This window comes from Xiphophorus maculatus, chromosome 19, assembly GCF_002775205.1.
Source record: "Xiphophorus maculatus strain JP 163 A chromosome 19, X_maculatus-5.0-male, whole genome shotgun sequence".
NCBI lineage: Eukaryota > Metazoa > Chordata > Actinopteri > Cyprinodontiformes > Poeciliidae > Xiphophorus > Xiphophorus maculatus.
In genome coordinates, this window is record NC_036461.1 from 1 (window position 1) to 13,192 (window position 13,192).

At 40.9% G+C, this 13,192-nt stretch overlaps 1 protein-coding gene across 1 annotated transcript in view; it reads left to right on the top strand.

The window, feature by feature from the left end:
• Nucleotides 1-9: 9 nt before the first annotated feature.
• Nucleotides 10-13,192, top strand: part of LOC111612256 — a 33,733-nt gene continuing 20,550 nt past the window's right edge. Inside the window, exons 1-36 of the mRNA XM_023352898.1 lie at nucleotides 10-212; nucleotides 302-396; nucleotides 507-532; nucleotides 679-700; nucleotides 797-824; nucleotides 918-999; nucleotides 1,074-1,220; nucleotides 1,306-1,517; nucleotides 1,613-1,716; nucleotides 1,801-1,919; nucleotides 2,027-2,194; nucleotides 2,393-2,592; nucleotides 2,690-2,802; nucleotides 2,945-3,051; nucleotides 3,155-3,325; nucleotides 3,413-3,618; nucleotides 3,697-3,797; nucleotides 3,907-4,031; nucleotides 4,882-5,037; nucleotides 5,669-5,874; nucleotides 5,989-6,074; nucleotides 6,213-6,340; nucleotides 6,519-6,644; nucleotides 6,742-6,932; nucleotides 7,012-7,103; nucleotides 7,798-7,928; nucleotides 8,064-8,188; nucleotides 8,293-8,419; nucleotides 10,050-10,262; nucleotides 10,406-10,576; nucleotides 10,999-11,145; nucleotides 11,895-11,944; nucleotides 12,030-12,162; nucleotides 12,290-12,372; nucleotides 12,470-12,596; nucleotides 12,745-12,935. Coding sequence (XP_023208666.1) covers nucleotides 351-396; nucleotides 507-532; nucleotides 679-700; nucleotides 797-824; nucleotides 918-999; nucleotides 1,074-1,220; nucleotides 1,306-1,517; nucleotides 1,613-1,716; nucleotides 1,801-1,919; nucleotides 2,027-2,194; nucleotides 2,393-2,592; nucleotides 2,690-2,802; nucleotides 2,945-3,051; nucleotides 3,155-3,325; nucleotides 3,413-3,618; nucleotides 3,697-3,797; nucleotides 3,907-4,031; nucleotides 4,882-5,037; nucleotides 5,669-5,874; nucleotides 5,989-6,074; nucleotides 6,213-6,340; nucleotides 6,519-6,644; nucleotides 6,742-6,932; nucleotides 7,012-7,103; nucleotides 7,798-7,928; nucleotides 8,064-8,188; nucleotides 8,293-8,419; nucleotides 10,050-10,262; nucleotides 10,406-10,576; nucleotides 10,999-11,145; nucleotides 11,895-11,944; nucleotides 12,030-12,162; nucleotides 12,290-12,372; nucleotides 12,470-12,596; nucleotides 12,745-12,935 — 4,460 coding nt within the window. The 5' untranslated portion in view covers nucleotides 10-212; nucleotides 302-350. The remainder of the gene's footprint in view (nucleotides 213-301; nucleotides 397-506; nucleotides 533-678; nucleotides 701-796; nucleotides 825-917; nucleotides 1,000-1,073; nucleotides 1,221-1,305; nucleotides 1,518-1,612; nucleotides 1,717-1,800; nucleotides 1,920-2,026; nucleotides 2,195-2,392; nucleotides 2,593-2,689; nucleotides 2,803-2,944; nucleotides 3,052-3,154; nucleotides 3,326-3,412; nucleotides 3,619-3,696; nucleotides 3,798-3,906; nucleotides 4,032-4,881; nucleotides 5,038-5,668; nucleotides 5,875-5,988; nucleotides 6,075-6,212; nucleotides 6,341-6,518; nucleotides 6,645-6,741; nucleotides 6,933-7,011; nucleotides 7,104-7,797; nucleotides 7,929-8,063; nucleotides 8,189-8,292; nucleotides 8,420-10,049; nucleotides 10,263-10,405; nucleotides 10,577-10,998; nucleotides 11,146-11,894; nucleotides 11,945-12,029; nucleotides 12,163-12,289; nucleotides 12,373-12,469; nucleotides 12,597-12,744; nucleotides 12,936-13,192) is intronic.

The following is a 13,192-nucleotide window of genomic DNA, read 5'->3' on the forward strand; positions in this document are numbered from 1 at the left end:
AGAACAAACACAACCTACATCCAAAATGTTTCGGTACGAGAGACCATCTTAAACCTGACTCTGAGCAGCCTTGCTCCTGAATTTGTCATCTTTGAAGTAGAAGACTACCAGCTGTGGTTCCAAGTCTATTTGATTCCTGTGATAGCAAGCATCCAACCTGACAGCCTGTGGGTGATACCCCGTAACATCAGCTGTGAATCCTACGGAGCTATGTAAGACCAAACCCCTAAGATAGGAATTTGATCCACATCAAACGACGATACCAGTCCCCTTAATGACGGTTTCCCTCTCTTCTTTTCAGAGTCACTGGCCTAACGGAAAGCCTGAACATCCTGCCACTGCACATTTCAATGGACGTGAGATCAAGCCTGGAATCACTGCAGGAGGCCTTCCCAGGTATGTGTGGCCAATGCTTCGCTGAGAAATTCCTTCAGAAAAGCCCGGTACAACTGTTACTTTAAGAGACATATTGAAGCCATGTCTAATTTCAACTTTCTTTCAAACAGCTTGTGCAAAACTGGATTCTTTCACGGTAAGCTCAGGTTCAAAGGTGTTTCACACCGAATGTAGACACCATGTCATGTTCATTTACAGGACTAGAGGGTGGCACATTGCCGCTGTGTAAGTCTATGTAGCTTTTGCCACTGACCTAACAGTTGTTGCTTTGTTTGTCCCCAGTGCAAAGACACTCATGTTGATGGTAAGTTTGCTGAGAATAACCCATCTATGAATTGATGAAACAACATATAATGTGTCAAATAGCAGTAGCTCATGCACGATTCTGGTGTTTTTACAGAAAAACTCATCTGCTCCGAGGTAGACAGGTAAGAGGATGACTGTCTTATGTGATGCAGTGTTAGCAAGTGGGTTTGCCCAATGTAACCAAGACTACAATGTTTTATGGTTACATTGCACAGCTCTCAACTCCAAGCACTGAAAGATGACAATTCTACTGAAGCCGTGTGCAACTTCAACATCACTCAACATGCCTGTGCCCCGGTAAGATGTTTCATTGCAAGCTGTAAATCCAAAACAACGCTACGTGCTGAAAGTTTGATTTCTTTCTTCTTCAGACAAGAAGACTCTCAGCAGAAAACTTGGCCATGCTCTTGAAGTGCTCTCTGGAAAGCAACCAGATGTACGTGGTGGAAGTTTGGCAGCTTCTTTTCCAAAAAGCTTCTCCCGTACTCAGCCAGGCTCTGGCCTCATTCTCCGCCATGGTATATCCAGTGCCATCATTTCAAAAATACTGAGCGCATTTTGGTGTAATTTCTACATGCTACCTATCTTTCCCCAAAATTCCAGGTCCCCACCGCCATGGGCGCTGCCTATTCCAATCCTCTTGATGCTCTGAGAGAAGTGGTTGCTAAAAACCTTACACAGGATCAACTGAAGGGTGAAGATTTTGTTAGAAGTTGGTTCCAGATGCGTCTCGGTCCATTCCTGGCCTCCCCGTCAACAAATTTCCTCTTCTGCCTTGGCACCTACAACTTCAGCTGCCAGACCTACCAGATTGTGTAAGTACCTGGAGGACTTATTGCATGAGCGTTCACAATATCTCAAAGAAACTGGCAGGCTCCTTTGACGTTAAAATCCCTCGCTCAAATTTTAGCGTCGGCGCATTCAGCAACCAAAGCCCACTGATGGACGACAACAGAAAGCGGACAGTCTTTACTCACTTCATCCAACCGTTCCTTTCCAGAAAGGATTTGCCAGGTAAGTGCATGCAGGCTCCCCGGGCCTCCTTGGTAATGTAGTGATTGTACACCAAGCGGTGTTCTGACTCCTGTTGTTTTGCAGACCCAGGCTGTGTGTCATCTGCCAATAGCAGTCAGTTCTGGCTCCAGGCCAACCTTGGCAATTTCTCTCAATTTGCGAGCATAAAGGATTTGCGAGCCCTTTATCCAAACTTCTCCAGTGTGAGTAACTGGAACAGTTGAGAAGATTTAAGGGGGGCTCTGCAGAATTTTACACCCTGAAGTTCCACAATGACTTCAAGCTGAATTCTTGTTTTCTATCCTTGCAGGCCGAAGCCTTGTCGAAACTGTCTCCCTCTCAGGTAGCAGAGTTACTGCTGAGCACAGACATCTCAAATGACACAAAATTTGTCGATCAAGTCTTTGAGCGACTGCAGGTTGGAAACGCTGTTGAAAACGTGGACGCATTCTTTACCAAACTTACAGAGAAGGAGGAGGTAAGCTACACCTTCAAGTGGCACAAGAATCCTGGTTTGAAAAGCTATGTCAATGGCATTGAAAAGCTATTCAAATGATAATATTGCAGTAATTCATAGGACCTTACTGTTTTTGCCACTTTTCAAAAGTACCACATGGTGGACTTGCATCGTAGCAACTAAGTGGTATTGGATTTCTCTCCTGTCATGAATATTAAGGTTCCGGAGTTTCAAGTTGACGTGAGAGATCGCATCATGAACAAGACCTACGACATCATGGGTCCCTTTTTCCCAAAGTTCCCTGAAAAGGATCTTTTTGACTGGTTCCATGTCAAACTGGTCCCGGTTCTCCCAAGTTTCACTCCACAAATGCTCCAAGGTGTAATTACCAACATCAACTGCACAAAATACCATGTCATGTGAGTTGTATATGAAGAACATCAACGTTTTGAATGCTCCAAATCACAGAGAAATCTTAAGGGACCGTGTCTAAAAGATTTATTCCAATCTTTGCAGTGTGAGTGGGATGGGCAATGTTGTGTCTGACATAGCTCAGGAAAGACAAGAAGAAATTGCAGCTGTTTTACTGCAGTACCTGATAAACTCTGCTGATGTCATCAACCAGCCAGGTAAGTTTGCTATATTAACACCGTGGTGTCTTGGCCACGGCTTTGTTGATGGTAAAGTACAAATCCCTCATAACAATGAAAACAAAAATGGACAAAATAGTGAGAAGAAAGGAAAGTTGATGTGTGCATACATGCGCCTTAGCTTGCAGAGTAAACATCCAGACCGATTCCCAGTGGGTGGAAACAAACCTGGGCCCATTTTCTCAATACGCAACATATTCTGAGCTCAAATTCTTCAACCTCTCTCAGGTGAATTTGAGTTGTTTTTTTTACTTCTGAAATGTTTGTGTAGTTAATTTACAAAGAATTTCAAATATTTTCATTCATTATATTTCTTTCCTCTTACTCACAGATTACCATAGTAGATTCACTTTCTTCTGGACAAAAAGCTGAATTTCTCCTTCAATCCGATATTCTTGCCAATGTCTCTCTTGTCATCACTGTTTTTGAACGTTTCACTACATCAGCTTCCTTGGAAAACCTGGAGTCCTTCTTCAACACATTTGTTGGTGGTCTTGCTCAGGTTAGATCTGTCTTATTTATGGATATATTTTTGTGTTTTTCATTTGACATCTAAAGATTTGGCTCAATTTTCCTTTTTTCTTTTTAGCAAAATCTGACTGCTGTTAACCCCAACATGCGTGACAATATTCTAAATCTGACATTAACAGCACTTGCACCAAAGTTCCACCTTTTAAATCCTGAGGGTTTCAGATTATGGTTCCAGGTCTACCTCCCACTCTTCCTCCCAAGCATCAAATCAACAACCTTTGAAATAATTCCCAGAAACATCTCCTGCAGTTCATACCAACAAGTGTGAGTGAAACTTCAATTTTGCTCCCACGTTTTTTATTTACCCTTTGAGCAACTGAATATACATGCTTTTATTATCAGGGTCAAAGGATTGGACAACATTATCAGCCAGCTCTCCGAAGCACAGAACCAAGAGGTTCTAAAGTTTGGATTAGACTTTCTCAAAGCTCAGTTAACTTCAGGTAACCGTGTTTAATAACAGAGTAATGGTGGATTTTCTGACCCACATAAAATGCATTAATTGTCGTTCATGTTTTGTAAAATCTTACCATTTGATCGTTTGATGTTTAGGGCTTTCCTGTGTTGACGCTGGGACTGAAACTAATGACAGAGGTTGGCTTAAAGCCAACTTTGGTCAGTTTCGTCTTCAAGCCTCTTTTAAGAATTTTCTGTCTCTGAAGAAAGATTTCAAAGGAGTAAGTACTACCATAAGGATTTTAATCCTAAAATTTGCATATTTTCACTGATTTTATGCAATTTGTAAATGTATGTTGATCAAATTTAAGCTTATGGCTTTGCCCACATATGAATGCGTGTGTCTGAATGTTTGTAAGTCAGCAGTGAAAAGATAAAAGATATTTTATTGTTGTTTAAATTTATATGTTTAAGTTGTTAATTTAATGAGATATGCTAAGTGATTGATTATTTTTTAATAAAAGAGGTTATGAGCTATAGTTTTACTTTTTTAGCATGAATGGAAGTGTAGTGTGGAGAATTATCCTTTCTCCATTAGGTTCTTGATTTATCAGGTTGAAGAAAAGTCAATGAGTTGAATTCATAAATTCTATTTGTTAATATCAAAATACAGCTGGTGCATAGTTCATGCTCTCCTTATGGGCTAACAGAGCAAAATGGCATCAAGCTACAGTTTGTAATTCACTTTGTTAGCCTCTAAGCTACGCCCTAAAGAGGGTGTTTCCTAACCTGTCATTTCCTTTAGCTTTAGCTTTGCATGCCTGCTGTATGTGAATGCATGTATGTGGATATGAACATGCAAATAGCTAAAAGAGATAGAGCAAAACACAGAATTATTTATTCTCAGCAGTAGTAATTACAGAATGAGGATTTCTAAGAAGGGCTTGAGGATATGTATGTGTCATGCTGTCATCTGCTGTTGATAATTGTTTTGTTTTGCTGTAGCAGTGGCTTGCTTATCTAAATGAAACGATGTTTAAATATGAATAGTCTGCTGCTGAACTTAGGCTAACAGCTGGGCTCCTAACAGTTGAATTATATCTAAAGTGATTCATGGCTTCTTGTGTCTAGGCTGAGGTGGCAGATCTTCTCACTTTCAGTCAGCTGAAGGAGCTTGCAGCAACCCCTTCGCAGCTAAACGGAACACAAGATGTGACAAAAGTCATGACCGTCATCGAGCCGGCTGACTTTGCTGCTTTCTTTGATTCACTCGCTCAAGCAGTTGCGGTAAACAAAGCTGACCTGCTCACCTTCTGCTCAGTCATGAAAGTTTTGTTGGTTAAAAGTTGCAGGATTTTTTTACCTGATTGTTGAAGATTTACAGAACTTTTAATAAACATAAACTGTCACTACTTTTAAAACGGAGTAAACTGACGATTTCAGTGGACATTCATTTGAGTTATTCATAATTTTCATCTAAAAACCAAAACTTCAAATCTCACTCATATTTCTGGCCTAATTTCCTAATCATGAAATTTCCTAATTTCCTAATTGACGTTTAAGGAAACATCAAGCTTCAGAAAGCTTGATGTTTCCTAAATTTCAGTCACATCACATTGTTATGAAAAACTAAAGATTATTTAAAGTAAATACCCAACGGTGAGCTTACTTCTACATTTTACTCCAACAAATTAAAGATGTGACACCACCAGATATAGCAGCTATCTGCTTCACACTATGACATTACCCTATGAAAAAGTTAAGAGTAGAACATGTACAATTTTCATTCAGTACAATTCGGATGCTTTAATATTGACGCAATTAGTATTTAAAATGGATTATATAATATGAAGGCCTTATTAAAAATAATACATTCTGATCATAGTTTGATTGTATTTCCTGCTCTGTTTCCCTGCAGGCCCAGTCTGTGAACTACACACAGGAAGTGAAATCTGCCTTCCTCCTGGCAGTTTTTGACAGGGGAGGTCTTCCAGCTGTCAGTGACGAAGACTTCCTGCAGTGGCTAAGGCGACTGCAGCCGTTGCTCATTGACCTCTCTCCAAATCTGGTGCCCCGCTTTGTCAGTCTGGCAGCAAACAGGAGCTGTGCCACCAGCCAGGAGACGTAAGAACTTAAATGACCCAGACAAGAGTTTGCAGGAAATAGAAAACAGTGACTGAACTGTAGAATTTTGTTAGACCATTTTCTAACTGTTGAATTAATCTCATGTTTATTCAGGATAAATGTGCTTCACACAATACAGACAACGCTCAGCAACAACACTAAAACCGAGGTCTACAGAAACATCCTCATTTTCCTCCAAGGTTTGTCTATAAACGTGCTGCACGGCACCTGATTTACCAGAACTACAAGAAACACGGGAGGGCGGTCTGCTCCAAATGTGTTTGTTTTTATTACATCTACAGTATGTGTAAAATATTATAACATACTTTGCAACACAGATCAAACGCCACTAAAGTGTTACAGTGGTGGAAGCTTCTACATCTTCCTGAAGAACAACTTCCTCAGCTTTGGCTTTCCTGATGTCCCGTCATTCATCTCTCTTCTTCCACCAACACGCAAATCAGAGGTACAGCTAAATATCTGAATATGAACAACATTTATACACACAGATAAAAGGGAACGGATAGAAAGGAGATTTTTGGGGCAATTTTGTTTATACATACTTCTATATTAGGAATCCAAAAATGGACTCATTCACGTAATCGAGCTAAATTAACTTAAAAAGTGTTTTCTTCTGTTTTCAGCTCCTAAATACCATTAGCACCTCAGAACTGCGTCAGTTCCTCATTCAGCCTGGCGCAATCAGTAACAGTTCAGGCATCTGCATCATCTTCAGCAACTACAACAACACTCCTTCCTTCCTAGAAAACGTATGTCCTCATCTCAAATTTAAATGTGTAGTAACATCTATGGGTGAATCTGGTTGTGTTCTCCTCACTGTTTAATATTTCTGTACAACACCTGCAGGAGGACGTCCCAGATGATGTGAGGAGGATCATCCTTCCCTGTGTTTGGCCTTTGGCTCTGAGCAGCAACAGAAGATCTGAGGTTGATCTGTGGTTTAACGTACGTTTGAGGAACTATCTGAGGTTCCTCACCAAGGATCTCATCAGCTTCAACAAAGTGCAGAATGCCTCGTGTCTCACCTTCCAAAAACTGTGAGTCAGTGTCTCATGTTGTCATAACATTGACAAAAGGTCCCCATGTAACCACATTTCATTGCTTCCTGTTCCACAGGGTGTCTTTCATGGGAAAGAACTTCACCTTCACCAGTTCAGACTTTGGACAGCCAGATGTGTACACCACCATCAGAAGCTACCTTGGTGCTGGTGAGATTTGGAGAAAAATGTGACACGAGATAGACGTCTTAAGTCTCTTTTACACTTTAAGAATATATTTTTGATTAATTGGTGTTGTTACATCCCCAAGTCTAGGGGTAGAGGAGGGGAAAGTAACAAATGACCCGGGTATGAAGAGGCAAAACCAGGAGGCTGTAGTTAATGTTTTATTTAAAAATAAGCCAGGTAGAATCTTGAAAAACCTGAGGAAAAAATGAGAGTGTAAATAACAAAATCCAGGGTTTCTAATAAGACACAATCCTCCAACAATCTAACCTGGGAGAGACCAGGAACCTGGTGTCTTCATAAACACTCATGCCCCACTCATCTACTAGCCTGGAAAAAGAGAATAAGTGCACACACTTCCCTCAAACCACCACAAAGCTGCAGCACACATGCTACCCAGTTGGCCAAGAGGCCCTGAGATCAGTTCCCACCAGCTTTATACTTCATGAGGCAGAGTGGAACCAGCTGCGACTGCTTAAGTTGCAAGAACTCAGCAGCAACCTGGAATTGACAAACACAGATGCAGTCACCACAGCATGTAACAGTGTTTATGCATTCAGACAGTAATAAGTCCATGAAAAGTTTGATTTTTGGAAACGGATAGAAAACATCTATTACATTTTAATGACATTAGTGAAGTCTGCTGCCTAAAACACTGAAAATCCCTGTTTTTCCTCAGAATCTGTGGCCAGATGCTACAACGCCACAGACCCAGATCTGAACTCCACCTCCTGGTTTGTCAACTACATCGGCAGCTTTGTGATATTTATCACTCTGGATGATTTCAAAAACTTTGTCAACACCTCTCAGGTATTTCTGCAAACTTTCAAATCGGAACCTACCAACAAACAAAATCAGAATTTTACAAACTTGACCTGTGTGATCCAGCAGGTTTCGTCTGAATGTCTCTGACCTGTTTTGTGTTTTGCTCATCTATTTTTGAAGCTGATTGTGTTCTTGGAGGATAAAGCTAATCTGGAGCTCTTTAACAACGCAGCGATCCCACAAGATGTAACAGACTACTACATCTTGCAGCTTTATGAGTTCTACCCATCCTTTGGACTCATGATGTAACTATCCACCAGTTTGAAAAGGAAACATTATTATTACAAGAAAGTAATAAGTTTTATTCATTTTGCTAAAATCATCCTTCAACATGTCACCTTTCATTCAGGCTCCCAGGCTCTTTACTCTGCTCGCCTGACATCCCAAGCTCCTTATTTACTTCTCTTAGTGAGAACGATACGATGGCCATCTTGGACAAGCTGAAGACATTCTGCAACAGCACAGAGAATCCTGAGGTACCAGATGAAAACGTCACAGAGGTTCTGCTCAGTGACCGTCTGTATGACCTGTAGCAACATGCTTTTCTCTTTATTTCATTCAAGATTTCTCTTTTTTTGTCACACAGAAATCATTTGATTGCACTGATGGGTTTAAATGCAGGAAAACAAGATAAAAGCAAATATTGTCTATACAGTGGACCCCTGTTAATGGCGGGGGTTAGGAACCACTGCTGTCTGCTGAAATCCACCAGTACTTCTGACCCCATTAAAAATGGTTTTAACTGATTATTTCAGTAGCTCAAGCCCTTCCTGTCCATCCATTGTATATCCCCACAGTTCAGTTTATGTATCCAATAGTTATTGGGCAAAAGGTGGGGTCACAAATCACCAGTCCGTCACAGGGCAACACAGATACAGTGCAAGATCACTTATGTCTCTCAGGCCTTTATGATCTGTTTTCTGCGTTAACCTGGAAAGATCTTACCACTCCATTCCAATTTTCACGACAATCCTCCTCACATCACTTCAGTGACCAGTTTAGGCCCCAGGACAAGTGTTTCATTGTGCAGCCTGTGCAGACACCAAATATACCCTAATATGCATTAATACTCACAGTGGAAACCATCTTAGCACTACAGCTGAAGCTAATATCCATGCACTTCCTTATCTACGCCCTTGGGGGTTTAGCCAATCAGCGCCAAGGAGAATTCACGGCACTTTTACATTAAGTGCTTTGCAAATCCCAGCCAATAGCATGTCAACTAGCATTGCATCTAGGTATTTCAGCTTCCTAAGCTGCATTTTATATCAAATATGTCAGGATAAGCTGTTGAATAAGTCAGCAAATAGGCTCATTTTCCATGAATAATTTGATGAATTTGCACATTTTTAAGCACAAAGAGGCAGTATCCACTGACCAACGCCTACTGAGCTTTGTTTTCAGTCACCGATGCAACTTGCTATAGAATTCCCTTTTGTTGCCCGGCTCAGAAGACTGCAACAAGAAACTGGGAGGACACGAAAACAAGAACCATTTTAAGCCCTTCAGAGAAAATTATTGATAAAAATGATTGTCTGGGGTAATGGGCAGCAGCCCAACAACCGCTACACCAGCGCGTGCTCCCTCGGCCTGGTCCTCTGTCTGGTGCAGATCTCGCTCGGCCATGGAGTGGACGGCCCACACAGGTCTCAGCCTCTGCTCCCACACCGGGTCAAGCGACTGCCGCACCCCACGCCGTCTGGCCCCTGCCCCGGCTCCGGCTCCGGATCTCATCTGCCATGATGAGAGGAACGGGCGTTCCATAAATACGATCCAGGTGGACACATGATCATAAGAGCCTCCCACAATTTGAAGACCTTAATTAAAAGAAAATTAACCGGCCACATTGCAACACAGCAGGGAGCCATCACACCGTTCTATAAATCTGGGTTCATTTAAACCCAGCAGGTTCAGATGTGTTGATCTGCTCACAAATGATCATTTATACAAAGACTGTATACAAAGATGGTAGAATTCTTAAAAATATGAAAATGTCACAAAAAACAGTTATATTTATTTAATATATGATGAACTGTTGTGATGTAGAGGGATGTTTGACCAGAAATTTAGTTCACAGCCATTAATGATGCATGTTTTATTAAACAGAGATCTGCAGCTCTGGCGTCCAACATCAAGGTCTTCACAGCGCAAACGTTTGAAGACCTTGGAAATGCGTCTTCTGGCCTGACAAACAGCCAGATCCTGTCTGTGTCGTCTGAGGTGCTGGTTTTGTCTTTGTCCATCCTGAGCTCAGTGAACACCTGGGGACAGGACCAGGCCAGCAACATCATCCACCGCATCACCTCCTCAAGCTTTCAGGTACAAACCCGACAATATACATAATAATCACGTCTTTTATCCATGAAGTGTAAACTAAATATAGCTCGACAGATTAGAAAGTTGCCTGCAATCAGCTTCCAGTTCACTGATCATGTTTTTAATGGGTGGAATATGACTGACAGATCAACAGTGCAGCCTCTCTGGAGTCTCTGGGGACTCTTATCATTGGAGTTCCTTCAAAGTCAATCAACAATATCTCAGCTTCTGAAGTACTCAGTGCGTCCAAGAACCCAACGCTTGTTTCCAACATGCTGGAAGCCCCGAAGGTTGTCCAGGAGGCTTTTGTCAAAAAGGTAAAAAGATGAGACTTCTATCTTAACTTCATTCATGATCATCTATTCAGAGCATCGTGTGAATAAAACAAGACAAATCTGCCACTTAGTTCCTAGTTGGGATTGGGAACCTATTTGTGTAGAAAATACAGATATTTCAATATGTATGTTTGATTTTAATCTTTATTTATAAATGAAAGACACACAATGAAACATCGACTGAAAGTTGTGCATCAACTATACAAGTTGCAGCGACTAAAATGTTCCACGTGTAGCTTTTCAGACTGATGCAGTTAAAACACGTAACAGTTCTACTCATTAGACTTAAAAACAAGCTTTGTTATAGTGTCCAAACAGTGAAAAGACTCAAGAACTGGTAGAACTTTTTCTCTTGCTTACTGCTGAGTGAATGCATAATCTAATGCATGTAAACCTCCATCCAGATCATTTCTGTGGACTCCAGTCCAGCCAAAGTGGTGGAGAACGTCCCTGATGCCTTAGCAACGGAGATCCCACCCTCCCTGCTGCTGTTTCCTGAGGGAACAGCCAACATCACTGCGATAAACAAGAAGATGTGGACCGCAGATCAGGTCAGTGTTTCCTGTTTAATGCAGAATGGATAATAGCGTGAAGTAGATCCAGGCTGTCAGTGGATTAACTTTGAAACACGCGCAATCTCCCAAAAGCTAAATTAGTAAAAAAGAGTTTGACAAGCTATATTAAATATGCAAAGGTAACGCAAAAGTTGAAAATATGTCCACTTGGAGACTTCTACTGATGTGTAAATGTGTCCAATATTTTTCTTAGAAATGTAAAGGAACATTTTTTCATGCTACCTGAACACATGCAGAAGGTTTATGTGAGGAACTAAGTACAGCAAAGCATCGTTCTAAAAATATCTAACATGGACCATAATCAATCTATCCAGGCACTGGCTACAGCTGCTTTACAATTTTAACCTTTTAAAACAATGCAAACAAATCTACAGTCAAGTCTGTACTTCCTATTTCTTAATGTTTCAGAACAATATAAAATCAAAGTAATCTTATGAATGAAAATTATTCTTTGTTTACCACTGATGAAAGTAAAAAAAAACAACATTATATGCACTTTTAAATAATTTTTTATTATGATTCAAGTGTGCCAGAAAAAAACAAGATGTTTGTAAGAAAGTATAAATTGTAATCTTATAGTTCTCGGTATTTAATTTCATTGGCTTGTAGTTTTTGTTCAGACAACAGTTTAACGCCAAGCTAACCTGAATTTACTCCTTTGCTTTTCAAATTTAGAAAGCAGAAGTTCAACTAACATCTTAATGTCTTTTTTCTGTGTTTTTCAGGCCACCATGTTTTTTGCGACGCTGGCTGAGGCAGATTTTGACACTGAGCAGTAAGTGAACAAACCTGCCAACCCTGGTATTTATTGTGAATCTTTGAATATCTCCGGTGTAATCTTTCTTGCCTTTTCTCCAAAGACTTTCTCCATTTGTGCTGCAAGGCTTCACATGCGGCACGGTTAAGAAAATGAGTAAAGCCCAAATCAGTCAGTTGATCCACGCCTGCAGGCCGAGGAAAGGCAGGGCTAAGGTGGAGCTGAAGGAACCTCAGGTAAGATCTGGAGCAACACTAACAAGTCACTTCATGGGAAGCAGCGAACCGTGTCTACTCTACATTAAACGTTATAGTCCACACATTTGAATCAATTAATTCAACCTTCTCACACTGTGACCTCCAGCTGACCTGCATGTACAACCTGATCCGTGACGACCTCTCTCAGAACTTCACAGATTATCCTCCAGACATGCTTCTCTACTTGGAGTGAGTCTCTCTCCACCTAATTATTGTAACTATTGTGCCAGCTGTTTGAAAGTTATCTGATCACTAATATCTTTTTTACAACAATCCCCACCAACAGCTCCAAAAATGTCCAGAAAGCAAACTGCAGGTCCTACTTTTCTGCCCTGGGTGCCGCAGACTTTTCTGTGGCCTCCAGCATCTTGAACAAGGGCCCACAGAAGTTCAGGGAAGCTAGAGACTGCTTGGTGAGAGCCAATAAAAAAGAGAATCAATAGACAAAGAGCCTATCTGCAGCATGCATCAAAGCACACATTACACATGTGCCTCAAATTATTCTTCTACAGCAGAGTAATGGAACGTATTCACTGATTTGAACGTTTTTCACTGTTTCAGGGGATCAGTGGCGACAGCCTGAGCAGAGACAATGTGGAGGTCCTGGGGAACATGGTCTGCACTCTGGATAGATCCGACATTGAGAATTCAGATCCTCTCATCCTGGAAAACCTCAAAGCCTGCAAAGACCTCTCTGCCAGCCAGGTGGCTGCTATGGAAACACTGCTGCTGTCTGGGAAAACACAATACGGGTACTAAAGAAATTAATCCAGTCATTTAGTCTGCAGGGAAAAATCACTCAGCTTCTGTTGTCCTGCATTTTAATATAAATCGAGATAAAGTGGGCTCTTTATTCACATCTAACATACTTGGATGTTACATTATCTGCTAAAATAATCAGATAGACTTAGATGGATTTCACAGCAACATACCAGGCAACAATTGATCACTTGCTTGTTGTCTGAATGATGATTTATGTATATTTAAATATTTGTTAGATGTGTCATAT